The 27584-nt window shown below is 32.6% G+C and overlaps 3 protein-coding genes across 4 annotated transcripts in view; 2 read left to right on the top strand and 1 right to left on the bottom strand.

Moving 5' to 3' along the window:
• Positions 1-251: 251 nt before the first annotated feature.
• LOC18105333 (protein DETOXIFICATION 40) lies at positions 252-7942 on the top strand. Its single transcript, XM_006375466.3, has 7 exons — positions 252-651; positions 824-1455; positions 5973-6029; positions 6342-6580; positions 6665-6783; positions 7120-7206; positions 7665-7942. The coding sequence occupies exons 1-7, from the start codon at positions 337-339 to the stop codon at positions 7725-7727; spliced, it is 1512 nt and encodes a 503-aa protein (XP_006375528.2). The 5' UTR covers positions 252-336; the 3' UTR covers positions 7728-7942.
• Positions 7943-8172: 230 nt separating this feature from the next.
• On the bottom strand, positions 8173-11264 carry LOC7462053 (50S ribosomal protein L6, chloroplastic). The gene is made up of 3 exons (XM_002320423.4): positions 11098-11264; positions 9778-10086; positions 8173-8641 (listed from the first exon to the last, which is right to left on the bottom strand). The coding sequence occupies exons 1-3, from the start codon at positions 11133-11135 to the stop codon at positions 8305-8307; spliced, it is 684 nt and encodes a 227-aa protein (XP_002320459.1). The 5' UTR covers positions 11136-11264; the 3' UTR covers positions 8173-8304.
• A 12069-nt stretch (positions 11265-23333) lies between these two features.
• The window catches only part of LOC18105332 (very-long-chain aldehyde decarbonylase CER1), a 73157-nt gene continuing 68906 nt past the window's right edge, over positions 23334-27584 (top strand). The window contains exons 1-9 of one of the 2 annotated variants that reach the window (XM_006375465.3): positions 23334-23485; positions 23661-23878; positions 24001-24233; positions 25201-25420; positions 25871-26246; positions 26374-26481; positions 26727-26927; positions 27084-27185; positions 27341-27514. In XM_006375465.3, the coding sequence (XP_006375527.1) occupies positions 23426-23485; positions 23661-23878; positions 24001-24233; positions 25201-25420; positions 25871-26246; positions 26374-26481; positions 26727-26927; positions 27084-27185; positions 27341-27514 (1692 nt within the window). In that variant the 5' untranslated portion in view covers positions 23334-23425. The remainder of the gene's footprint in view (positions 23486-23660; positions 23879-24000; positions 24234-25200; positions 25421-25870; positions 26247-26373; positions 26482-26726; positions 26928-27083; positions 27186-27340; positions 27515-27584) is intronic. The other variant, XM_052447234.1, reaches the window with a different exon arrangement.

The following is a 27584-nucleotide window of genomic DNA, read 5'->3' as shown; positions in this document are numbered from 1 at the left end:
ATTTTATTTCTTCTTTTCAACTACTTCTGATCTTAAGAAGAAAAATGAAAATTAGTTAAAAAAGAATATTTGGCAAAATATTTTGGGATTGTAAAGAGAATATCGTCTGTTAGATGGGGGGATAATATCTCAGAGAGATGGAAATACACACTCGCGCGCGCACTTGTCAGTTCACTGACTATCATTTATGTTGCCAGCCACCATCCTTCTTAAAAAACCTAAACATTATTTCATACATATCAAGCCTTGTGTTCCTTCTCCATTTTCCTCTACCATCAAACCAAAACAAGCACGGAACACTAGCACCAAACCCTTCAGTCCAGCCAACAATCAAAGATGGCCCTTTCAGACGAAGAGATTGTCCTTCAACCCTTACTGAAATTACCCAAAACAAAGAGTAATCATTCAAGCATTGAGCTTGAGAGTGTATTATCAGACACCGAGATGCCATACTTTAAACGTCTTCGAAGGGCCACATGGATTGAGTCGAAGCTGCTCTGTCGCCTTGCTGCACCTGCAGTTGTTGTTTATATGATCAACTATCTCATGTCCATGTCCACCCAAATCTTCTCTGGCCAACTTGGTAATCTTGAACTCGCTGCTGCCTCCCTTGGCAACACTGGAATCCAATTATTTGCCTATGGCCTTATGGTAAATAGCTATCAATAATAAAACTCCCTCCCTCTCTAGCTCTGATCTCATCTCTCTCTCTCTCTCTCTCTCTCTATATATATATATATATATATATATATATATATATAATCAAAATATTTTTTTATGTCATCCATCTCATTTTGATATTACTTGTATATGAATGAAACAGTTAGGAATGGGAAGTGCTGTGGAGACACTATGTGGGCAAGCATTTGGTGCACACAAATACGGAATGCTAGGGTTATATCTACAAAGATCAACCCTTCTCCTCTCTCTCACTGGGATCCTACTCACAATCATTTACATCTTTTGCAAACCCATTTTAGTTTTACTTGGGGAATCACAGGAAATCGCATCAGCAGCAGCAGTTTTTGTGTACGGCCTTATTCCACAAATTTTTGCATATGCGGTAAACTTTCCAATACAAAAGTTTTTGCAAGCTCAAAGCATAATGGCCCCTAGTGCATATATATCAGCAATCACTTTGGTAATACATATTCTGTTAAGTTGGCTTGCTGTGTACAAAACTGGGCTAGGCTTGTTGGGTGCATCTCTAGTGTTGAGTTTGTCATGGTGGATTATTGTGCTGGCACAATTTGTTTATATAATTAACAGTGAGAAGTGCAAGCATACATGGGATGGTTTTGCTGTGCAAGCCTTCTCTGGGTTGTGGGGGTTTTTTAAGTTATCTGCTGCATCTGCTGTGATGCTGTGCTTGGAGACATGGTACTTCCAAGTTCTTGTTCTCATATCTGGGTTGCTAGAGAACCCTGAGTTGGCTTTGGATTCGCTCTCCATTTGGTAAGTATTTTTCTTCTTCTTTTGTGTCCTATATTTGTAATGTAGCAAGGCATCCCGGGGACATAATTCCACACACACGCACACAGTTAGATAGTTATTAGCATTTCCCTTTTTTATTTACATGGATACAAATAAAATAGATTCAAACAATTCTTCAAATGAACCTAAAAACAAAACATCTAAAAAAAAAAAAAAACTAAAAAAAACTTAAGAAACATGGGCTCCAGCAAGGAGCTCGAGCCCACGCACCAGGAACATGGTCTCAGACAAGTAGCCCGAGCCCATGCTCCTTGCATGGGCGCATGGACACCTAGTGCATGGGCGCTTGAGGGCTCGGGCTATCATGCCCGAGCCCAACATGTTTGGGCCTAGGCACCCACTTTCACATCTCGTGGGCTCAGGCTGTCTCACCTGAGCCCAGCGTGTTTAGTTCCAGGCAGAGCGTCAGGACCGACTTTCACCTCTACTGGATTCGGACATCTTGTTCGAGCCCAACACTCTCTAGAGAATTTTTTCTGGACCCCATGAGGGTCCCTTGATATTTTATACTGATCAAATACGTATTATTTTAAGTAGAATATATATCAAAATATCACAAGGATGAAATTATACTTCAGCTCCTCTTCACAAAAAAATAAGATTCATGAGCTATAAATACATCATGAATCCTTCAAGTCAAAGGTTCACAATCTCTTCATTTTTAATATTCTTAGCATATATATTTTCATAGTTTATCTTTCTAAAATATCATTGCACTTTCTCTCTCTATAAAGTTACTGACTTTATCATCGGAGAGTCCCCACATCCATCAAAGGAGACCTTTTGCAGGTACCAGTTACCAGTTACCTGACTTACCAGACATCACCTGCTACTACCACAGTTACCGGTTACTTGCCTTACCAAGCATCACCTGCTACCACTTACCAACCCTCTGGACTTTCTATATCAAATCACTAGATACCTTGAATATAGAGAATGAATCAAATTCTTGAACTAAAAGATCAACCAATTATCAAACACATCAACCTTATTCCTAAGCATTTTAAGTTTTAAGACTCATCAATTGGCGTCATTTGTGGGAAATTGATAAAAAGGCCATCAGTTTCTAAAACTTGTTTTTGACATTTCTAGGTCATTCCATGGCACACAACCAAGACACACTTGAGTCAAAACACTGGATAAATCTATCTGTTACCACGAACACTTCTACTCAGCCAGACCTTCAACAACTCGTAAGTCAGGTGAAACTCCCCACCCAGATTGTGTTGGTAACCTAAGGTCAAAATTAGACCTTGCCACTCCTATAAGTTTTGACACCCTCGACAACATACAACACCCTCGCACCACATCCACTGTCCATACCAGGTGCTTGTAGATGATTACACTATTCAAGGGAGATTAAACATAATGACAATCCTGAGAGTTTTTTAAGGGGTCTTTCATGCCATTGCGATACTTATGTACAAAACTGATACTTCAAACATCCTCCCCCTAACTACCGTGAGATGGACACTAGTTACCGTAACCATCATTCTATGTCAAACTCCTTGGGCTCCCAAGAGTCTAATAGATAAAGGACTAAGAGAAGATGCATACATGAGCATACCCAGGAGAATGACTACAACTCCCCATTAATGGAGGGGTTATTCCTTGTTCAAACAAGTATTGAATAATTGACTTCTAAAGACTACATATCCATAAAAAATAAGTATGGACAACTATGATGACCTAGCTAACCTAAGGGAGCATGTACAGAATAAACGCGGTAGCTTAGAGTTGGTCATCTAGGATAGTGACTCAATATGCAAAATCATCCCCACAACCTTCCGGGGGCCTGCGTGTGCATAGTATAACAATTTAGAGCCAAGCTCTATTGATGGGTTCAGTGACCTATATGTTAAGCTAGTGACGCTTTTTGACACCAACATACTAACCAAGAAAAGCTTTATGGAACTATTTGGTGTTACCCAATAAGAGGGTAAGTCTATACGAGCATATTTGAAGAGGTTCAATGAGGAGATGCTCAATGTGGAAGAATTTCTTTAGCCAATAACTTTAAAGGCCTTGATAAAAGGGGTAGGAGAATATGCCCTATGGAGAAAAATTTATGCCTTATTAGACATAAGTTTGCTTAAGATGAAACAAGTCATGAAAAATCACATACGGGTGGAAAAGACTGATTTGCTACGATATGAGCCTTCTTCTTATTACATGAACAACCAAGGACCTTTCAAGTGAAATTGTTCTCTTATTAGAAATGAAAGCTTGAGGAAGAACCATAAGGGATTAACCCATTGTTATTTGGTGTATCCTAAAAATTACTCTTTTAAAGTTATCAAGGCAGTCAAAGCAAACACTTTGGCACCAGCTTCAAAACATGTTACTCTTAAGAACCTCTTATGTATCTATCACTCAGATCATCATAGGATGCATAATCCTCAATATGAATGTAAGTTTATTTTTTAAATAAAAATAATATATCTCTAACATACATTCTCTATCTATTGATCTTCAATGGGGGTTTCCAAATACTTTTCAAGGGGCCTCTTACCAATTCGCCAGTTGATATGGGATTCCCATTCTCTAGGTGATGCCTAGAGGCTTCTAACCAATTGGCCAGGGGTTGATCTGGGATCCCGTATTCTCTAGGTAATGTCTAGGGACCTCTCATCAACTCACTAAAGGTTAATCCAGGATCCCCCATTCTCTAGGTGATGCCAGAGGCCTCTCACCAATTTTTTAGGGGTTGATCTAAAACCCTCATTCTCTAGGTGATTCCACCTAGGGGTTGATCTGGGATCCCGGATTAACCTCTGACGGTGATGCCTATGGGCTTCTCACCAATTCGTTAGGGATTGATTCAGAACCCCCGTTCTCCAAGTGATTCCTAAGGGCCTCTCACTAATTCGTTAGGGGTTAATCCAAGATCTCTTATTCTTCGGGTGATGCCCATGGGCCTCTCACCAATTCACTAGGGGTAGATCTGGGGCCCCTATTTTTTAAGTGATGCCAAATGGCCTCTTACCAATTTGCCAAGGGTTGATCTTAGATTCTCATTCTCCAATGCAGTCTCAGACTTGCACCACTCTTTAGTGATGAGCTTTTATGTCTCATGCCATCATAGAGAGGTTATATATCTCTCACACACCATTGACCATTCTTCAATGAGGGGCTCCCAAGCCCCCACGCCATCACAAAGGAGGTTATAGACCTTCCAAGGCTACAAACCTTCTACTTTTTGGTGAAATCTTTCTTCAATTGAGGTTTTTCATACCTTATTCCATCCTAAAGAGGTCACATACCTCTTACACTTAATGCAACCACTCTCTAAGGGATGAACTTGGTTTTCTTAGTGCATTAAAAACACCCTCCATGAATTTGTCCCCTCTACCCTTTAATTTTTTTTTAAAGTATTGGCATCGCTAGAGGTCATTGTCTTTGGGTTCTCCTCCACCTTATATAAATCTTTCTAAGTATAGGTATCACTAGGGGTCATACTCCTTGGATTCCCCTTAGCTTTTTTAGAATATTTTCTAAGTATAGGCTCATCCTGCATAGGTTTCTATACTTAGAAAGATTTCAATTGAGGCTTTTCATACCTTATTCCATCCTAAAGAGGTCACATACCTCTTACACTTAATGCAACCACTCTCTAAGGGATGAACTTGGTTTTCTAAGTGTATTAAAAACACCCTCCATGGATTTGTCCCCTCTACCCTTTAATTTTTTAAAAAATATTGGCATCGTTAGAGGTCATTGTCTTTGGGTTCTCCTCCACCCTATATAAATCTTTCTAAGTATAGGTATCACTAGGGGTCATACTCCTTGGGTTCCCCTTAGCTTTTTTAGAATATTTTCTAAGTATAGGCTCATCCTGCATAGGTTTCTATACTTAGAAAGATTTCAATTGAGGCTTTTCATACCTTATTCCATCCTAAAGAGGTCACATACCTCTTACACTTAATGCAACCACTCTCTAAGAGATGAACTTGGTTTTCTTAGTGCATTAAAAACACCCTCCATGGATTTGTCCCCTCTACCCTTTAATTTTTTTAAAAGTATTGGCATCGCTAGAGGTCATTGTCTTTGGGTTCTCCTCCACCTTATATAAATCTTTCTAAGTATAGGTATCACTAGGGGTCATACTCTTTGGGTTCCCCTTAGCTTTTTTAGAATATTTTCTAAGTATAAGCTCATCCTGCATAGGTTTCTATACTTAGAAAGATTTCTAAAAGAGAAAAAAACCCAAGAAACCCAAGAAACATGGGCTCGGACATGGTAGTCTGAGCCCAGCTCTTAAGAAGCATGGCCCGGGGTAAAGAGCCTGAGCCCACGTACTAGGAACATAGGCTCGGGCAAGTAGCCTTTCCGTTCAATACATGATTATTCAATGTAGAAGAAAGGATTTGTAATGAGCTACCTCCAGTGAGGTAGAAAATGGGTTTTTCTAGTGAATATTAATTACTGTTTTGGTTAAGTACTTAAATTGATACTTAGAATTTGGATTTTTCTTGCAGCATGACAATCTCTGGATGGGTGTTTATGATCTCAGTTGGATTCAATGCAGCAGCAAGGTGAGTCAAATTAAACAGGACAGTGCTAATTTTTCTTAGAAAAACAAACTTTTATAATGGCTTCTCTTGCAAATAAATCAATAAGGTGCATAATTTATAGTTTCTTACCACATCTGTCATTTTATTTGTAAGAAAATGATCTCTTAGAAGAAAGTAGCATTGCTCTCTTCGTTGTAGTTGTTTTTCTCCATTGCATTGCATGTGTATACAATCATTTTTATTATGATTTATTAATTAACCATACATGCATCATAATAATTTATTAAAAATCTCACATATGATATGGCCACCCGCATGCGGTTGAACATGCAGCGTGAGAGTCAGCAATGAACTGGGAGGTGGAAATCCAAAGTCAGCCGCGTTTTCAGTGGTAGTGGTGACAACAATGTCTTTGATTATCTCAGTGATGGCAGCATTAGCAGTGATGGCATTACGGGATGTCATCAGTTATGCTTTCACCGGCGGCGAAACTGTGGCTAAAGCAGTATCTGATCTCTGTCCACTTCTAGCCCTAACTCTTGTACTAAATGGAGTTCAGCCTGTTTTATCAGGTACGTGTATTGATATATTACAGCACATCGATCATTTGATTAATGCGAACATGCTGAACAATGGAAGCATGAAAATTAATTAAGGTGTGGCTGTTGGATGCGGTTGGCAAGCTTTTGTTGCCTATGTTAATGTCGGATGCTACTATGTGGTCGGGATCCCATTGGGTTCACTCTTCGGTTTCTACTTCAACTTGGGTGCCAAGGTAACTACCAATTTTATTTTATTTTTCTTTTTATTAATACAAGATGCATTATCTTCTTCTTTTTTTTCCCACAATAATATATAATTAAGAGGTATCATCAGCTTTTTATATATCAATTGAAACTAAGTCTTTGAATTTTAATTTTTGACCGTTTTAAAAAGTACACCCTATACATCAATGATACATCAATGGTAAATATTTAGAGAAATAATTCAGGATGATTTTAAAAATACACCCTCTACATTAATTAAATATATTTAGAAAAACAATACTCATGAATACTGATGTTTCAAGGAAGCAATTATGTGATTGCTGTGCGTGTGTGTGTGGGCACAGGGAATATGGTCAGGAATGATTGCTGGCATAGTATTGCAAACAGTTATTTTGCTATGGGTTACGATTCGGACGGATTGGAATAAAGAGGTGAGCTGAGCATTTTCGAGTACTTGAAATTCTTTGTTAATTGAAGTGAAGTTTGCGTATATTAATTAATTAATTAATTAATTATATCACTACTTGCTGAAAGTTTGATGCATGTATAAGAAAACTCTATCATATTGCAACAATTTTTTATCACCTTGAGTTGTTTAATTCCTTAATTTATTCATTTTATCAATTATAAAATAAAATAAAATTTATAAACAGATTTTAGGTTAAATATGCAATCAACAATATGCATGGCATGAACTTTCCTTATGAAATGTCTAGTTTCCAAATTTTTATCATGGCAATTTCTTGATTTCTTCCTTGGAATATATATATATATATATATATATATATATATATATATATATATATATATATATATATATATATATATAATTGGAAGAAGAATATATATATATATAATTCACTTTCTGAATTACCATGCTGCAATGCAGGTTCAAGAGGCTCTGAAAAGGCTGGAAACGTGGGAGGGAAAAGAAGAACCGCTTGTAGAATGAGAAATATTCAAGGTTTAATTATAGCTGATGAGAAGACATTTAATGAAGCACATGAAATGTGCAAGAGGAATACTAACCTCTTATCTCATTGGCATGTCATTAATAATTATTAATTAGGCCGCCTCTTGAGCAGCACAGAACCCTCCTGCGTGCGTTGAGATAATATAATATTGCAAACCGATCTTATTTATAGATACCGGTCCATGTTTGTGAAAGATTATATATAAAATATGCCTTTTCATTTGCATTCACACAATCCGCCCGGTACATAGAACAAGACGATTAATGTTTTATTTTAGGGTGGTTTAGAAGGGATTTTTGTTTTTGCTGCAATGCATTCACACGTCATGACTCAGAAGTCCCATGGCCGAAGCCTCAATTGGGAATATGGGATTACAACAAGCAACCATCGAATAGAGTTATAGAGAGAAGGAAAAAAAAATGGTTGAAGGAAAGGGGGGGAAATTACACTGCTTGCCAATTTAAAGAGTTACTGTCAGTATAATACATCCCACATTGTTGATGCATACGAATGAGCAAAAACCTGAGACAAAATATAATGAAAGAAATACATTCATCACTTCTTCTTCCCTGCTTTCCCCTCCTTTAATCTTATAATTTCATTGGCATACCTCACACCCTTACCTTTATATGGTTCAGGGGGTCTCCATCTCCTAATTGAAGCAGCAAACTCACCAATGGAGCATTTGTCAAATCCACTGACAACGATCCTGGTGTTCTCTTCCACCTTCACTTGTAGGGTAGCAGGGATTGCCATCCTAACTGGATGAGAGAACCCCAGACTTAATACCAAGTCTTTTCCTTCTACATTTGCACGATAACCAACACCAACTAGTTGAAGTCTCTTCTCGAAACCCTTAGATACTCCCACCACCATGTTGTCCGTAAGTGTTCTGTGTGTATCAAATAGCATAAGGGTTCAAATATTAGAAAAGAATAATTTAGCAAACGTTTTCCAAGGCAGGTATCAATATTTCTGTATTTGGATTTTCCTGTCCTTGACGTTCAAATCGGAATAAAAGATGCAGAGAAAATTCGAAAGACAAACTGCAGCGAAAGATAGGCACTTTGGGTAGTACATCAAACAATCACCACTGTTTTTTTCTCATACAAATCATGCAGCTCTAAACTCAAAAGAGCGAGTATCAATGGTCAGACATGGACAAAATTGATTTGAATTCACTTCCAAAATTCATCTAATTCTGCATCTAAGGTTGAAACTATTACATTATTGTTCACTGTTACTTTTTACACCAGTGTTTAGAATCATGTGTTCAAGCATCTAAGTGAATATACTCGATCATGTGTTACTTCATTGGACATGCCTGACATGTCTTGAAAAGAGGGGTTGTCAACACACAATCCACGTCCATAATCAGTGTTACACCTGAAATGGCTACTTCAAACATCACAGTTTCCTTACAGCAAAGATGAGACATGCCAAATTAATGGCCAACTATTCCAGCAAGACCAAGCAATAGCCTCAACTAGAAGTAAAATGAAGATCCTCATTAAAAAGAAGAAGTTAAAGTTAAGATGATTGGTCAATCACATAATATATCTATAATTCAGCAATTCATATCCAAAATTGTAGAAATTCTTTAACTGTGTACAGTCACATTAGTTTGGGTGATTTTGGTTGAATCCTAATATAGCAAGTATAATCTTCCACAGACAGTGTGCTTCAGGAGCATCAGAATCAGGTCCACAGTGTCAAGTGAGGTTTAGGTTTTAACAGTTTCATCATTATTTAAAAGACACAATTGGCTTCTAAACTACAATTTAGGAACATGATACAGAGTATAAACCCTCTTTTAGCCCCTAGTTTTGTCAACATCACATGCTAGGACTGGTTCAAAACCAGATTGAAGCAGTTCACATCTTCCTTATACAACCTCTGAAGGTCCAAGAATAAAGCATTTGAAAATGAAATAACTAGTTGGTGTAATTGAAATCACAAGTGCAATAATGCTAAAACAAGGAAGTAATGGGCAATCAAAATAATAGAGCCAAATGATGGAAGGCTTACCTGAAAAGACCATGCATTTGGTTCGCTCTTCTAGTTTCTAGTGCCTTTTTCACCCGAATGATTCCATCCTCGTCCCTCTCAAGCTTCACTTCTCGTGGGTAAGTCCTTGAAAGTTCCCCCAATGGACCCTTTACTTTCAAATCCTGACCTTCCAATTTGATTGTCACATTGGATGGAACTTGAATTGGTTGCTTCCCTATCCGTGACTCCTTACATTCAATAGCCTTTCTCAAAAAACCAATGCGAGTTACAGGAACACTAGGTACACAAATTCTGTTTCTTTCACCCAAGAATACAGATCTCAAATTGCTGAAACACCAAAAGAAGAGAAAAATTCAGAATACTTTCATAATTTTCACTCCTAGCTAATCATTTTGCATAATCAGACTTGTGTTCCTTTCATTCATGTACATAACAAACAGTTTTTCTGAGACACAAGACCATATCTTAATATTGCCCCATAACTATGCGAACTTTGCTTCTTCTCTTAGCCATTTCAGAGTTACGATACAAAAAGTAAACACCTAGTGGCCACGTCATTAATCCAAATCAATTACAGTGCACTTTCTTATTCTCATGCCACTTCTTTTAATACAAATTTATAATCCTAACAGCATAAGAAAGCGAAACCAGCGGCAAAGTTTCTCAAACAAGGTTCATTTGTTCTATACAATTCCATTATTTATTAAAACAGCCATATTACATTTTTATTGAAGACGATCTAAAGCACTTGTATAACATAGCAAAACCACTAATCAACAAAACCAACCTGGATACTTCAGCACATAGCCCATTTTATCCCACAAGTTTCAACACCCGAGAAGTTATTATCTTTGAGAATGCATTGGATTTGTAACTACCAACAATGCAGAATACAATGCAATGACTGCTCACTGCTCTTTATAATCTATAAACCACTACTTTTACTGCCCATTTTTGATGTATTGCACAAAACCCAATTAAAGAAAATGTCCAGTTACAACCTTAGAAGTATTTTCATACTTTGGTCATGCCCCTTCAAAGCATTGACAGGTTTGCAGATAACAACCTAATTGACTCAAGGACTTGACAGCAAACAATAAGACACAAAGTCCAAACATAACAAAACTTCCAAACAAGCAAACCCATGTAATAAATTCTAGTTTTTTTTATCCCAACCGAACCATTTGTTCAGAAAAAAGAAAATCTTAAATTTTCCAAAAAAATCGCCACCATTTTTGTTACCAACAACTACCTAAGACACAGAAAAGTAATGTGCAGAAAAGCCTTTAATAACGTAAGATAGTTGAGCAAGATAAAAAAAGGGTTAGTGTTATTGACCTGGTCTGAAAAGAAGAGGTGATTGAAGAAGAAGCCATTGTCAAGAGCTCTCCAGCATCAGTGAGCAACTGTTTTGATAAGAGAGGGAGAAGAGGGCCTATCCAAAACGACTGTTTATCCAGCTTTTGTGTAGAATGTCGAAACTACCCTGCATACAGAGATTGAAATCTGTGGTTATTTTTCCTTATGTTTCCTGTCCGGACATTTTTACCCCTGTCCTAGTGCTTGGCTCTGGCTGCCTTGGCTGGAACTATAATTTATTTGCATGATTGATCCTATATTTCATCAATTTAATTAAATTAATCCCTTTGCTTCCTTTTGTCAATGTAATTATTAATGTTATATGTTACTTTACATTATATTTATAATTATATTATAAGAAACAGTAAAACGCTTCATCTTTTTAGCAGTAAAAATCATTATTCATGCACGGTTTTTCTCCTCACATTTCACTGTGAATTATAGCAATGTTTTTTTTTTTTCAAATGAACTTTTATTTTATTCTTTTGTCTTTCTTTTTTGTGTGGTTTTTCAGTGTTTTTTTTTAATTCCTTACGTTTACTTGAGATACGAAGGTTTTTTTATAAGATGAATCAATTTAATGAGATATATTTAGATTTATAGTATTAGGATACAATTAAAAGATTAACAAATTAAAGATATTTTTTTATCTTTATTTTGGTTTTTTAAAATTCTTTTGGATATTTATTCTAATCGCTATTGGTTTTTATTAAACAAATTGCATTGCTTAAGAAAATTATATTTTTGAACTGAAAAAAAATTATTAATAAGAAAAACAAGATTTATATCAACAAATTATTTTGTTTTTTTTTATAGAAACTCAATTATTAGTTTTCTTATAAAAGAAATATTTGCATATAATTAAATAAAAAATAAATAATTCCGTGTGACACACTAGGTAGATATATTGATTTGTATCTTTTTTTCAACTCCTCTGATATAGTTTTCAATTTGCGTCAACATCTCTTGCTGACATTTATTTGTACATATGATTTTTTATTTATTTCGTTAATTTAATGTCTTTTTTATTCATAAAAAGATTTTTTCTTCATGCTGAAAAAGTACATTGATAATGCTCACACATTTCTTTTTTGCATTGAAAAATAACTTTTGATTGAGTCACGACGAAGCGCATGAGTAAGTTAAACAAGTTTTCCACTAATTCAAAACAATTAGTGGTGATACTCGATGATTTGGTAGTTTTGATGAATGTTTTGTTTATCTGTTTTTTACAGTTCTGTTCATCATTTTTCATTGATTTTTAAGCATTTCATTATATATTCTTTTATAATCGCAGTAAAAACTTTACTTTCTTCTTAAATATATTATTATCATCTTAATTCAATAGCTTAAATTTTTAGATAAGATGGTTTTTTAACATGTTATCAGAGCCTTGATAAAATTTAAACACAAGGTAATATGAGCTTGTGCAAGTTTCAAACCCAAAAGGCTTTCACTTGAGGGGGTATGTTAGAGAATAATATAAATTATATCATGAGACCTCACCTAACAGTTTAAGTTTTTAGATTGAAATAATTCTTTGATTTTATTGAATTTGTTTTTAACATTTTTTAAAAAAATAAATTAATATTTCATAACAAGTCATGATTCATTTAAAACTATGGTGTATATATAACCACAATTCTTTTTTTAAAATAATATTAATATTTAAAATCAACTAGTTTTTTTTATTAAATTATTATGAGATTTTAACAAAATTCTCTCTATAACTAAAACATCTCAAGTTATCAATAGTCATTTCTAAAATAATTTCTTAATTATTGACCCAACCATCCTTCATTATTTCTTGTACCACAACATAACAACTACTTGAATTTCATCATCATTAACTCTTCATATCAATCCTCCTGTAATATAAAACAATATCATATAAAACAATATCATTAACTCTTCATATGAAAATTACGTGCCCTAACTCCCAACGACTGTTACTCTACCAGTGTTGATGTGGGTCTTAACATTTGCTTGAGCTTCTAAAATGCTTTAAGAACCTGTGTTTGCGAGCTTTTGCTCATCTGTGTAAAGCTCCTTAATTATTCACTAGCAAGTTCCCCATGTCCATTTTCTTCTCAATCATTGCTCAATTAACATTGCATTAAAGCATGAGAGTCTCTACTCTGCTCTCACAACTCCCCTCATGGGAAGGAACAAGTCTCGCAAAAAAAAAAAAAAACCTTTTGATTTTTTATATTTTTTTTATTAACATGGATATCTGGGTCAGCTTGCACGAACCTTAATTAACATTGCTTTCTTTTCTTGCACCGTGGTTTGAAACCAATTCGTCACATAATTTGAATCAAGTCCCACAACGGAGCATGGACAATATATCAAAAAAAGGTTAAATAAATATAAATTCAAAAATGAAAAGTTAACATTGGTAGAAATAAAAGAAAAGAAAAGAAAAGAAATCTAGTAAAAAATTAAAAATATAATGATAAAAAGTCTTTTAACCATTGTAGGGTAGCTGCCTCTCAACATTTCTTGAAAAAATTAGGTACTGTTCAAAGCTGCGGTTGAATCAGCTTTTCATTAAGTTTTGAAAAACAATTACTTAAAATTAAATTTTTATAGTGTTTTTGAATAATTTTGTTGTGCTGATATTAAAAATAAATTTTAAAAAATAAATAAAAATATTATTTTAATGTATGTTCAAATAAAAAAAATATTTTAAAAAGCAACTCCTACCACTCTCCCAAACAAACTCTAAAACTATAGCTTAAATATCAGTTTGAGAATTAACTATTTTAAACATACACGGAAAAAATTAAATTCTTTATTGTTTTAAGGTCTTGTTTTTTTGGAAAAATTATAAGGTATATTTTTTTGGATCAAGTTATAGAAAAAAATTATATTTTTTAATACATCAAATTAATATAAATGATAGGCCCTTTTAGATTATTTGAAGAGAAGATTTGATAAAGAGGAAACTCATTAAAACATAAAATAAAAAATAAGAGTAATGTTATACAAATAAGTTTTTTAAACAAAATCTTCATATATGTGGCAACGTCTCATTTATTGAGGTGTTCTTTGTGATGAATTTGTGGCTCTTAGGCCATAAAAAAAGGAAGCCTCTCTCTTCATTAAATGGCTAGCGAGGGAAGGGTCTTGTTCCCTTCTTCTATATTTGGGTTCGATCCTTTATATGCATGCATGTCACCACCGCGGTGCCTTACCTGTCCACTCGGCTTGCAGGGTGTTCAGTGGGCCCGAGGATTAGTCGTGGTGCGCGTAAGCTAACGCGGACACCTCAGGTTATCAAAAAAAAAAAAAAACCTAAAAGCCTCTTTGGATCAAGTTATAGAAAAAATGTGGATCACATAGTGATTCAAGTACAATTTCTCATCTTTATTTTCGTGAGACGACAACAATTTTTTTTTTGCTTTTTTATTTCTTCATGTACATGGTTTCTTCTTTATCACGTCCCCTCTTTTTCTTTTTTGACTTTTTTTCATTTCAGATCACATTTTCTTATTTATCACTTAAAAAAAAAAACCAGATCTATATAAAAAAAAAGAGAGAACATGGTACAAATATCATATCAGTCGAATCAATCTTTTTCAAAAAAATAAATTTAAGCTTGAAAATAAGCTTGACATGACAATAACCAGTATTGAGACACAAAACTTATAAATAATCAAACCCCCCACATAACACTTATTAAGAGACGCGAACAAGAAGTGTGGAAAATGCTACAAAACTTGGTTAATTTTTCAATAAGTCAGAGTAGTTCAATAAAAAATCAAAATATAAGAATCCTTTCACGATCACATAATAAGGTGCAACAATCAATGTGCATTCCAACTTTAAAAAAATATCTTATAAAAAATAATATTTATACTTAAAATAAAATAAACACTAAATGACTTAATGGGTTAACATCAACCCAAATCAAAGTAAGGCCTAAAACAAGAAAAATAATAATTTTATAAAATTAAATAAGATCTGATCATCACTTGTTGAAGACGAAGCCTTCTTGAAATTTATCTTGACTCAAATACTCTAATAAGCTCATTGGATGCATCTTTGAGCTTATTTGCCCTTAATCGTTGTCATAATCTAATTTTCAGATTTCCCCCAAAATTATCCTTTTCTTTTAAAATTAAAAAAAAAATTGGCAACTTGGTAAAAGCAGGTTGAGAAGGCTTACAAATGCATGGAGGAACCAAACTGAGATTTTTGATAAAAATTAAGAACCCAATTATATCTAAGTTTGAAAGATAATGCAGATATAAGGTCAAATTAAATAATTATTAGATGTATTTGCATAAAATATATCTTTACTTTATTTATTATTATTATCAATAAAAATGATGGTTATGATTTCTTTCTAAAAACAAATACCTATTATGTCATATTTGAGAGACACTTTTCCATATGAATGTTAAAAGTACATTCATAAACCCACTAATCACATATAAAAACAAAATGTTCATCCTCACCAACCAAGAAACAATGTGATCTTACTTATGATTACAAATGACATAAAAAAATAAAACCATAGTGTTTTTTTTTTTATCTCCATAATAATAAATATATTAGAACCCAAGGGGTTCGAAACAATGATTGTATCATAACACAAGATACATTATCAGTGAACTTACTATTTTGCCCTTTATTCAAATAACAAATAGCCTTGTTTAGGAGAGTTTTAGGGTCTTTTTGTTTTATTTGAATAATAAAAATACTAAAATGCCATTGAAGACAAAAATTTATATGCCTTTAGTTTAGGATATTATCGGTTTTTTATATTTTAGGTTAAAATTACATTATTAAAATTTCATTTAAGTCAAAAAAAATCAAAGCTTTTGGTCAAGGGATATTTATGTCTTTTCAAGTTGTTTATTTTGTTTATTTTATTATTTTATCAAGGGCATTATTATATTTTACCTTAATAAAATAATATTAAATTTCAAAAAGTTGCTATCGTGTGCGTTGCACACGCCAGCGGGCGGGAGGCTTTCGCGCACTTCGGGTGATGCGTGTGGTGCCTCCTGATGGTTAAACCTATCCATCCACCACATAATTAGATGTGTCGTTGTGTTCTTTTTCAGCTAGCACAGCGCGTGTCATCGATAGTTAGGTGGTTAGTTACCGATGATCCTTTTTTTCTTCCTTTTCTTTTCTCTCTCCACCCTAAAAAAATTGTAGATTGATCTTCTTTACTTTTTGTATTTGTGCTTTGGTCCTTTGTCTTTTGATTTTTTATGTTTGTCATTGACTCTTTAATAAGAGTTTTATTTCCTTCTATTCGAATTTGTAATATATTATGCTTTTTAATATCAAGGAATACAATAATCAAATTCATTAATGTTAAAATATATATCCTTATACATAAGTAAAATAATAGGCATGCCATAAGTGATCATACTACATATCTTGTTACTTATGCATCTAGTATGGAAGATGTTCTTCGTTTTTTAACCCATATCATCATCCATGATTTGAACATTAAGTAATACACTAATCATCAAAACCTTCCCATCAATTAAATATCTAATCCTCTTTTGATTTGTCACTCTTGAATTCAATCTTCTCATTATCTCTTATAACAGTATTTTTTTTTATTTAGATATTATGAAGCTATATACCTATTTCCTAAATTCCTAAAACATTTATCACAGTTATGATTATAAAGTTAAAGTCAAAGGTTACTTAATATTTTTGCATGAGTCAAATTCAAGTTAAAGTTAAAGTTAATTGTTTTGAATAAAAAAAACGAAAGAAACACTCCAAGAATGAGTTCCGTTTTAGTCAACACTAGTTGTGTACTCGCACTGTGTTATGGAGCCAAATTAATTATTATTTTTTATGTAAAAATTGATGTTTAAATGCCACAAATGCATTTAAAAAAAAAATCCACAACTCAATTATAAAACTAACTTATTCAAATAATTTATTTTTATTTTAATTAGATGATAAAAAAAACAACGATAACATATTAACCAATTTGTTTTCAAAAAGTGATTATGATAACCTATGAAGAAAATATTTTTCTAAAAGGGGACAAATGATGTAGCTAAATTCTCAGCTTATTAAATACAGAAGGATGTAATTGGATAAAAAAAGAATCTAAAAATATGATCTGTGTCAACTCGAGTTAGCATAACAAACATGTAACCCGGGTAATCAGAGCTGAGTCAACCAAGGTTATCCCGTCAAATATACAATCCAAGTTATAATATTGGGATAACCTGATAGAAAAAAAAATCACAAAGCAAGTCTTTCTAAAGAAACCAATGTCAAAAATAAAATAAGTAGAGAAAACCCAAGCACCTAATCTAAAAACCACAAAACTCAATTCCCAATAAAACAAGTTTTGAAAGATGTAATTAGAAAAGAAATTTTAATTATACAAAAGGATTCAAAACAAAAGGTTACAATTAAAGAATGATGATCAAAATTAAAATAAAGAATAAATTTTATTTTTGATTAAAAGATAAAATTAAAAAGAAAAATCAATTTAATAAAAAAATAAAAAAACAATCAAAACAATTAGAATTAAAATTAAAGTAAAAATAAAATAAATTTTTGATTGAAGTATGAAACCAAAAAGAAAAATCAATTTAACAAAAGGACTTGAAAAAAAAAATTAAAAAAATAAAAATTAAATTAAAAAAAATAATATATCACAAATTAAAATTAAATAATAAATTAAGATTTTATAAAAGAGATAAAAACAAAAATAAAATCCAAAGTTAAAATGCGGGCACCGACAATTCTAAAAATTTTGAATAACAGTGTAAGATGAGGAAAAAAAACAAAAAAAAAACGAAAACAAAATCACTGTCGGCAACAAACCTTGCCGCAGCTAGCAGAAAAAGCACCCTCACATTTATTGGCACATGTTATTTCTGATGAAATAATTAAAATGAGAAACGACAGCCTGCTCGCATATGTAGTGCCGTTAATTATTAATTGTTAATAATTACTTCCAGTTTTACAATACTAAATACTGAAACGTATGCTTTAATGTTGCAATATTATTAGTTTTTTTTTTTTATGCTTTTCTTCTTTATTTTTTTAAGTGAACAGTGTGACTGTATTTTAATTTACTCGGACTGTTCATGTGAATAATTTTTTTTTAAAACAGTGCAGTGAATTATGAATTCACTTGCACTGTTCACGTGAACAATTTTTTTTTCTTCAAAAAACCAGGTAGTGAATTAATATTCACTCGTACTGTTCACGCTGACATGAACAATAATTTTTTTTTGAAAAACTAGTTTAGAGTAAATTAAATTCACTCGCACTGTCATGTGAACAATATTTTTTTTCCCGAAAAACTAGTGTAGAGTGAATTAAATTCACTCGCACTGTAATCTCAATTTTATTCCTGATAATATTTTATCTAATTTTATTGCACGCTCAAAAAATCATGGAAACTATAGTTCTTGTCGGATGAATTTTGTACGTAATGGAATTGTACATGGTTTAATGGAATAATAAAAAATATTTTATATAAAGTATTATTTATTTCATGATGTAATAGTAGTGATTAAAACTACAATATTTAAATTTAAAACCATTAATATATATATATATATATTATTTATTTTATAACTTTAATTTAAAAAGCATTTTTAACCAAACACATTAAACTACTTTTTATTTAACCTCAATTTTAACCACAGTTTTAACCAAACATATATAAATATCAAACCAACCTCAACTAAAAGTACTTTTTATAAAACAATTTTTGTCAAACTACAACCACAAAAGCTACCACAATACCAAACACAACATAGTTTTTTAAACTTCATTTTTTTCCATATCAATATAAATTTAAGATTTCAAAAATATTTTTTTATATACTTAATAAATAACCAGTGATATCCTATTAATTATTTTTTAAAATTTATTTTAAAAAAATAAAAATAAAAATCCTATATAAAAATGTTCATATCACTTTTTATAATAATTTTATATACATGCAACCTAAGTCCAATCTTCTCACTTTCTAGTTCTTCGAAATTAAAAAAAAATAAAAATTGTTAGAGTTTTTCACGAACCCATTAACATAACTGAACCAATGACATTTACATCACATTTCTATAATAAATAATGCTATTTTTATATAAGTATTTTACAGAATTTACTTACCAAAAAACAAACTATTAGATTTATAACGAAATCCACAAATTTAATGCATATGAGATGCTCATCCAGAAAAATCATTTCAAGCCAGCAGGAGAGTAAACACAGTTCCACAAGATTCAAGAAATTCACAAGTTACAATCCCCAGCATAGGTGGGACCATGTAAAAGAGATGACCGGGCAATAGCACGTGCTCGTGTTTGTAGGGACCGAGAAAAAGTCCTTTTGCGTGAGCTTTTTGGCCTCCTATTTTCCTGAAGCCGTTGTACCAGATGAGGGTCGCCAGAAGATGATGTTGTTTCGAAATTTATTATCTTAATTAATACTACCAACCTAGGTTGTCGAGAAAAATTAAGGGAGATATTAATTCGGTGAGGGGATACAATAAGTACTAGAGAGATGATACGAGTGTTGTTGATGACTTGATGGCCGATTAATAAATAATACAGATAGATATTGTAATGGCAGTTGAAAGTGTCAGATCTATGTTAATGTGAATTTAAGTAACTGCAAAATCTAGATGTTTTGGATTTGACAATAATGTCATATCCAAATTAATTTAGTAAATATATCAGATCTATATAAAAGCGTGTGGGTCTGACGACAATATCAGATTCATGCACCTGGACCTCACAAGGCGATGAAAAATCTAAAATTCACATTCAAAGTTTGCTCGATGAATAAAACTAATTTACCATTACATGTATAAATAAATAAATAAAGAATTATTAATAACAAATAAAGACAAAAAAAAAATTACATGATGTGTCATGCTATTAAACATATTTATTTAATCTCGTGCTAATATTATTTTTGAAAAAAAAGTAATTTGAAACAAAAAAAACTAACTTATTAACACAGTTCATGTGCTTTTTTATTTATCTAGCACTTATCGTATTGTAGTCCCTTATATGGTCTAGGTTTTAACTTCAACCATGTTGGAGTTGACTTAGTGTGACTGATTTGACCAAGCTATTGTTAAAACTCAATCATACTCTCAAAAAAATTTCAATTGGCCATTGTTCTAACATTTGTCTAACTTAATCAAGTGAAATAGTTAATCACCAAAGGATAAAATAAAACAAAAGGTTAGGGATTGAAACAAAAAGACAAACATCATATTGGATTGATCCTGGTCAATCCGGATTAACCTATTAAATTCACAGCTCGGGTCATGACATGAGCACAATGAGCTAACCTGGTATGACAATTTGTCTCATTCATTTCTCTTCCCATCTTTCTTCGTGGTTGAGCCTCAATTAGGCTCGAGTTGTATGAAATTTGAGACTAAATTGAAGAATCATTCAAGAATTATAGACTATAATCGAGAAATTAAGAGTTATCAAAGAATTAGGGACCAAATAAAATTTTTTACAATTATATAGAAAGTTTTAATGTTACAACTATAATTTGTAGCATAGCTTAATGATGAGATTGATATAAAAATAATTTGGATATAAAATTATTAGTGGTATATATAATATTTATCCTAAAATAACCCAATGTCTATATTGTGGAGCCGAAAAGAATAAGAGAAAAAAAAAATCATGTCTCGAAACTTCCTTCACCCCATTCTTTGCCCTGGGCAAAAAATTTACTTTTTTTTTAGTTCAAAAGTAAAAGAAAAAAAGGCAAGAGATTTACTTAGAATCGTTTGGGTAGGGCTGCGAGATGAATGTGTTGCCTAAGATAAACCTCAAAGAGTGGGTCTGACAAGCATGCCAAACTCAAATGCCTTGGGTCTGGTAAACATGCCAGACCTAAGCGACATGGGTCTAGAAACTATGCTAGACCCAAGGCGCTTGAATCTGACAACAATGCTAGACGCTGGCAAGCATGCTAGACCCACATTGGTTGGGCCTGGCAAGCGAACCAGACGCCCGACCCAACCAAGTTGGGTCTAGTAATCATGTTTCATAAATTCTTCTATCAAAATGAATATGTAATATAAAAAGACATAAAATTTGTAATAGAAACCAACACATACATAAAATTTATTGAACAATATATATATATATATATATATATATATATATATATATATATATATATATATATATATATATAAACAATGCAAGGCTGAACATAACAAATAAAAATTATTGACCAATAATTTAAAAATAACAATGCAAGAATGCATATGTGAAAAATCTTATAAAAAAATAAATATTAAAAAAAACATTTAATCTATATAAAATTAAGAAAAAATCACAAATGAATCATACCTACATAAACATAATCCAAAAATTTATTTGAAAAAATATACACAAATAATAAATTATTTTTTCAAAAACTAAAAAAAATAAAAAAAATATATAAAAATATTAGTTATGTCTAGCAAGCAAGCCAAATCCACGTTACTAGAGTCTGACAAACATGCCAGATGCTAGGCCCAACCAAGATGAGTCTGGTAAGCATGTCAAACCCAAACAACTTGGATCTAGCAACCATGTTTAATAAATTCCTCTATCAAAAGGAATTTGTAATATAAAAACATATAAAATTTGTAATAGAAACTGACACATACATAAAATTTATTGAATAATAATTATAGATAAAAAATGCAAGGCTGCACATAACACATAAAATTTATTGAACAATAATTAAAAAAAAACAATGTAAGGCTGCATATATGAAAAACCTTATGAAAAAATCAATATTCAAAAAAACATTTAATCAATATAAAATTAATTATGTTTCCACATTGAAAAAATATAACTTTTTTCTGGTTGAACATAGAGTGTATTATCTAAAGGGCTTCAAATCTTACATTGAAAAAATAAAATATTTTTCTATATTTATATAGTGAATTTTGAAATGAGTTAGTAACCAACTAAAAAATATGAAAAAAAGGTCCCTGGATAGAAGAAAAAACATATTTACAAAAAAAAAAGGTCTCTACCAGGTTTTTGCCGGGTTACTCGAGTTTCGGGTTGACCTTGCGGGTCGACTGGTTTATTCCAAGTCAATTTGAGACCTGAATTTTGAATGAAAACAGACTCGATCAATGCTATTAGGTTCTGCTGGCAACAAGACCCAACACCACTGAATCTCGCTGGGCAATAGGGCCTAACACTATCCTTTTAGGTCCTGCTACTAGCATGACCCAATAATATGTTAGCATAGTTTTATTACCTGTACGTGCAACATAATAATATGAATTAATTTTTATTTTCGTGGCTTGATTGTGAACCCCATGTATTAATATATTTTGGTCTAAATTATTGATTTATTTGTGATAGACCCTCTCTTTCTATCATCTCCGTCGGCTGTGAAGCTAGATCCAACACATTTTGAGAGCGATTTAGATCTGGCTTCCAAGTTATACCTGGCACCTTTTGAGAGCGATTTGAGTCTGTCTGTCAAGCTAGACTCAACAGTTTTTGACACAGAAAACAGAAAAAGCGTTACAGTGTCGTCCATAATATAAATACTCTATGTTTTCAGTGTGATCTATAGTTCAATGAGTTTATATTCACAATAAATATATAATATTTTTTTCATATCTTTTAAAATATAGTATAATTCATGATTGAAGTGAAAAAAAAAACCCAAGCTTTCAATTGAGGAACTTGTACCAATGAACCTATAAATTGGAACATGCGTGGTTTTACAAATATAGTTGACCAATCTATTTTGCTGTAGGAGAACCGTGCAAAATATAATTGTACAGTTGTGCATTACAATAAAGCTTTTTTTTACTAGATGGCACCTTCTCATTCATCAAGGTAGTTGTTGGACAAGGTACACAATCGAAGCCTTACACATTAAAAACAAAAAAACAAAAAAACCCCTTCCGGCTCTAACTAAGTAAATTATAAATTATTCCCTATATTTTGAAGAAACAAATTAAGTAATCTCTCTCTTTTTTAATTATTTAATCACTTATCATTGTTAATCATGCTTAATTTCATATTAATTTATTTAAAAAATATCTACTTTTCTCATCAATCTTTCCATAATATCTATTTATTTATTTTTTTATTAAAAAACTAATTTAGAAAATAACATAAAATAGATAAAAAAAACTAAAAATAGTTTTTTTTAAGAAGAGGACTAATTCATTTATTTTCCAAAATTAAAAGGATTAATTTATAATTTACTCAGCACTAACATTACTCATCGTCTATATATACACAGGCACGTCTTCATTACAAGTGAGGAAACAAAGATTAGTAGCAGTGAAGTGATGGCTTCTCGGCCTGGAATTCTCACAGACTGGCCATGGAAACCTCTTGGAAGCTTTAAGGTCTTATGGAAATCCCTCCCATCTCTCTCTCTCTCGCTCCTTTTCTTCTCGTTGTCTGATAACACACGTAGAGTAACTCGTTTTCGTGCAAACAACGTTAATATATCATAACCCAAAAACAATAATATATATTAACTATATATCTTTGTTTTGTTTGTGTGTTTAAATATTGCAGCATGTAATATTGGCTCCTTGTGTCATTCACAACATCTACGCCTTCATGGTTAAAGATGAAAAAGATCTCTCAAGCTTTCTCATTTTCCCAATTCTGTTGTGGAGAGTGCTTCACAACCAGTTATGGATCAGCCTGTCCCGTTACAGAACAGCCAAAGGAAATAACAGGATTATTGACAAAGGCATTGAATTTGACCAAGTTGATAGAGAACGCAACTGGTATATATTTGTATAATCAAATATATATATATATATAGTTTTTCAATAATTTCATGCATTAATTTCCACTCTAGTGCTTGTGAGTTTTTTGATACTTGGATTTTCTGGTTGGATATCTGCAGGGATGACCAAATATTGTTCAATGGAATTTTATTCTACGTTAGTAGCAAAATAATTCCAGGAGCTAGCTATCTCCCCATGTGGAGGTTAGATGGTGTAATTTTAACAGCTCTGATTCATACCGGTCCGGTGGAATTTCTGTATTATTGGCTTCATCGACTTCTTCATCACCACTATCTCTACTCTCGCTATCATTCCCATCACCATTCCTCCATTGTCACAGAGCCCATTACTTGTAAGTCTCCCTCCAAACACCCCCCGGCCCCCATTTATATATGGTGTTGGAGGTTTACAAGTTATTTAAGAATTTCAAAGTGAATAATTAATATCTTAAGTACTTCTCAAGAAGAATGACACACATTTGTATATGGTGTGCATTTGAATTATTAATAATCTTGTGTGATCGTTGATAAACTTAGTTTAATTGATCTTCATAGAAGGTTTTACGCAGGGGCGGACGGAATGAAGGGGTGGCAAGCAGGGGCCCGGGCCCCTGCAAAACATTTTTTTTATTTGATAATTAAATGTGATCTGGAGTTGTAATATTTTTTAATGAGATGGGTCCTTCTCACCGTAAATATATTTGTTATTCTTTGCTTTACTTTTGAATTCCTTTGACTTTGTGTTGATTTTATGGTATGTACATGCCTACGTGAAAAAGAAATAAAATATGAAGTTATCAGTATGATTTGCTACATTTTCACTCCCTACCGCTCAGTCGATACAAATTATAAATAAAATTTTTTTATGAAAAAATTGAAACAGAGTATTGATTAATCATTTTTCATTAAACCAAATAAGATAACTGGTATCAATATTTTAAATTAAAAATATATTTTTATTTTGTTTTGAGATGTTTATTAAGAATTTGATGAAATTTATTTTATAATTTTATTATTTTTGTTTTTTTTTAAATCTGCTAGTTTTAATAATTATTTTTTAAATTTTTTATAGTAATTTTTTTAATTAATTAAATATATTTTATTAGTTTATTTTAATTATACTTAGATTTTTTTTATATTTTATTTTTAACAGAGCTATCAAAACATTTACATTCGAGTATTTTTATAATAACGGAAGAAAAATGTTGTGTGTGATTGAGGGGCACGTATACCATTCTCCATTAATATTAGCAATACATGATGATGATATACAGTAAGTGTAATTATTTGACATTTTCTTTCTGGAAATCTGCATCGCAGCTGTGATTCATCCATTCGCCGAGCACATATCCTACTCCATGCTATTCGCAATACCTTTGATAACGACTATTGTGACGGGGACAGCCTCTTTAACATCCTTTGCTGGTTATGTCACTTACATCGACTTGATGAACAACATGGGTCACTGCAACTTTGAACTCATTCCCAGATGGCTCTTCATCATTTTCCCCCCTCTCAAGTACCTCATGTACACCCCATCGTAAGTCTAGATGTATCTCAGTTGATTTTTTGCATTTTCAATCATTAATTCTCACCAGTATCCTCTTCGTTTTATTAATGGGATTTCTTCCAAACTTATGAACAAAAAGCAGGAAAATGATTCACCAAATTTTACATAAAAAGAAGATGAAAAGAATATACAGTCGTCTATGGAAAATACTCTGTTAATTATAATTCCATAGTATCGTTTTGTGATTTTATACTATAATTTAATAGCTTTGACGCTTACGTTTCACCTTTTCCACTATATTTTCACTCACAGTGCATTATTGCGTTGTCTATTAATCAGTGTTCAAAACAATATCTGATAAGCGCGAATGCATGATTTAACATTTGATGCAGCTGCAAGTTCCAACTCTCTTCACCAAAGCCAGTTTAGAAGTAGTTACTCCCTCCATGATGAACTAATAAACACTTGATATGGCTGCAGGTACCACTCTCTTCACCACACTCAATTCAGAACCAATTACTCACTATTCATGCCCATCTATGATTACATCTATGGCACAATGGACACGTCTTCTGTTACCCTCTATGAAGATTCGCTCAAGAGACTCGAGGAAGCCCCTGATGTAGTGCATCTAACTCATCTTACCACACCAGATTCCATCTATCATTTACGGCTAGGACTTGCCTGCTTGGCTTCCACCCCTCAAGAATCGAAATGGTATCTATGGTTAATGTGGCCGGTGACCTTGTGGACTATGATGTTAACTTGGATTTATGGACGCACTTTTGTTGTCGAGAGGAATCGCTTCCGCAAACTCAGATTACAGACGTGGACCTTACCAAAATACAATATTCAAGTAATTAAGAAGGATATTTCTTTGTCATTATCGTATTTTATCTGCCATTATCTGCCACAAACTCAGATTAATCAAGGGCGTTCAGTTTAATATGTTCTCCTTAATTTGCTTATCTAATTTTTGGCAGTACAACTTGCGATGGCAAAAAGTATCCATAAATACCTTGATTGAAGAAGCTGTACTTGAAGCTGAGGAAAAAGGTGTTAAAGTGTTAAGTCTCGGTCTCTTGAATCAGGCAAGCACTTCACGGCTAAAATATAATGCATTCTAGAAAAAAAAAAAACGGTGGTGGCCGGTTACTTAAGAACGGCCATTACTAGATGCAACGTAGTTGAGTTTATAGGTTTTTTTTTCTTTTCAATTTCCCATATTTCATGGATACGATACATCATAGATCAACAGATAAAACTAATGACATTTGGCAATCAAATGTTTGTTATTTGTATCTTCATCATGTTCAAACATAATTAAATTATGCAGGGAGAGGAGCTTAATAGGTATGGTGAACTTTATGTGCAAAGGCATCCCAGGCTCAAAACGAAGGTGGTGGATGGAAGCAGTCTAGCCGTTGCTGCAGTGCTGAATAGCATACCTAAAGGAACAACACACGTGCTTCATAGAGGCAATCTCTCTAAGGTTGCCTATGCTGTTGCTTTAAATCTCTGCCGGAGGGGAATCCAGGTACTGTTGTTGTCTACTAGGCAAATAGGCACAGTTTGTCACTTGCTTCAATTTGACAGTAATTTATTCAAATTGATTGTATAGGCAAATTTAATTTATGGCCATGTTTTAATTTCTAATTCCTAATTATTACGATAATTTTCACTGATTTTTTAGGTAGTTGTTCCATGTGAGGATGATTACCAGAAGCTTAAAAAATCCTTCGGCATCACATCTGATCAGAACAATATGATTCTTTCAAAGAGTTATTCAATAAAGGTATGCTATACCTACATATATGCTTTCTTTAGCTACCAAGGAATTAGAAATCAATTTTTTTTTTGTCAAAAATAAAATAAATTACAACTTAAATTATTTAAGTAGTATATATATATATTGACATTTCTAATTTCATAATAAACTTTGTTGTGTAGACATGGTTAGTTGGGGATGGATTGACAGAAGAGGACCAAAAGAAAGCAGCAGAAGGAACATTATTTATTCCCTTCTCGCAATTTCCCCCAAAGAAATTGCGCAAGGATTGCTTCTATCATAGCATACCAGCAATGGCAGCCCCTGCATCTCTTGAAAATGTGGACTCTTGCGAGGTAATTAATTAGTCAAATATTGCTGAAATTTAAAGTACTATTTGCATTATTTTCTTATTTTAGGAAAGAT

Source organism: Populus trichocarpa, chromosome 14 (genome assembly GCF_000002775.5).
Source record: "Populus trichocarpa isolate Nisqually-1 chromosome 14, P.trichocarpa_v4.1, whole genome shotgun sequence".
NCBI classification, from domain to species: Eukaryota; Viridiplantae; Streptophyta; class Magnoliopsida; order Malpighiales; family Salicaceae; genus Populus; species Populus trichocarpa.
Note: the sequence above shows the minus strand (reverse complement) of the source record. Positions and strands in the feature narration are given on the sequence as shown.

What these genes read in the sequence shown, in the direction of transcription:
- LOC18105333 (XM_006375466.3), top strand. Translation starts at nt 337, where the DNA reads ATGGCCCTTTCAGACGAAGAGATTGTCCTTCAACCCTTACTGAAATTA. An exon ending in GGATTCAATGCAGCAGCAAG is followed by an intron (nt 6,030 to 6,341) that starts GTGAGTCAAATT and finishes TTGAACATGCAG; the next exon opens with CGTGAGAGTCAGCAATGAAC. An exon ending in GGACGGATTGGAATAAAGAG is followed by an intron (nt 7,207 to 7,664) that starts GTGAGCTGAGCA and finishes GCTGCAATGCAG; the next exon opens with GTTCAAGAGGCTCTGAAAAG.
- LOC7462053 (XM_002320423.4), bottom strand. Translation starts at nt 11,135, where the DNA reads ATGGCTTCTTCTTCAATCACCTCTTCTTTTCAGACCAG. An exon ending in ACCTCTTCTTTTCAGACCAG is followed by an intron (nt 10,087 to 11,097) that starts GTCAATAACACT and finishes TTGGTGTTTCAG; the next exon opens with CAATTTGAGATCTGTATTCT. An exon ending in CAAATGCATGGTCTTTTCAG is followed by an intron (nt 8,642 to 9,777) that starts GTAAGCCTTCCA and finishes TGATACACACAG; the next exon opens with AACACTTACGGACAACATGG.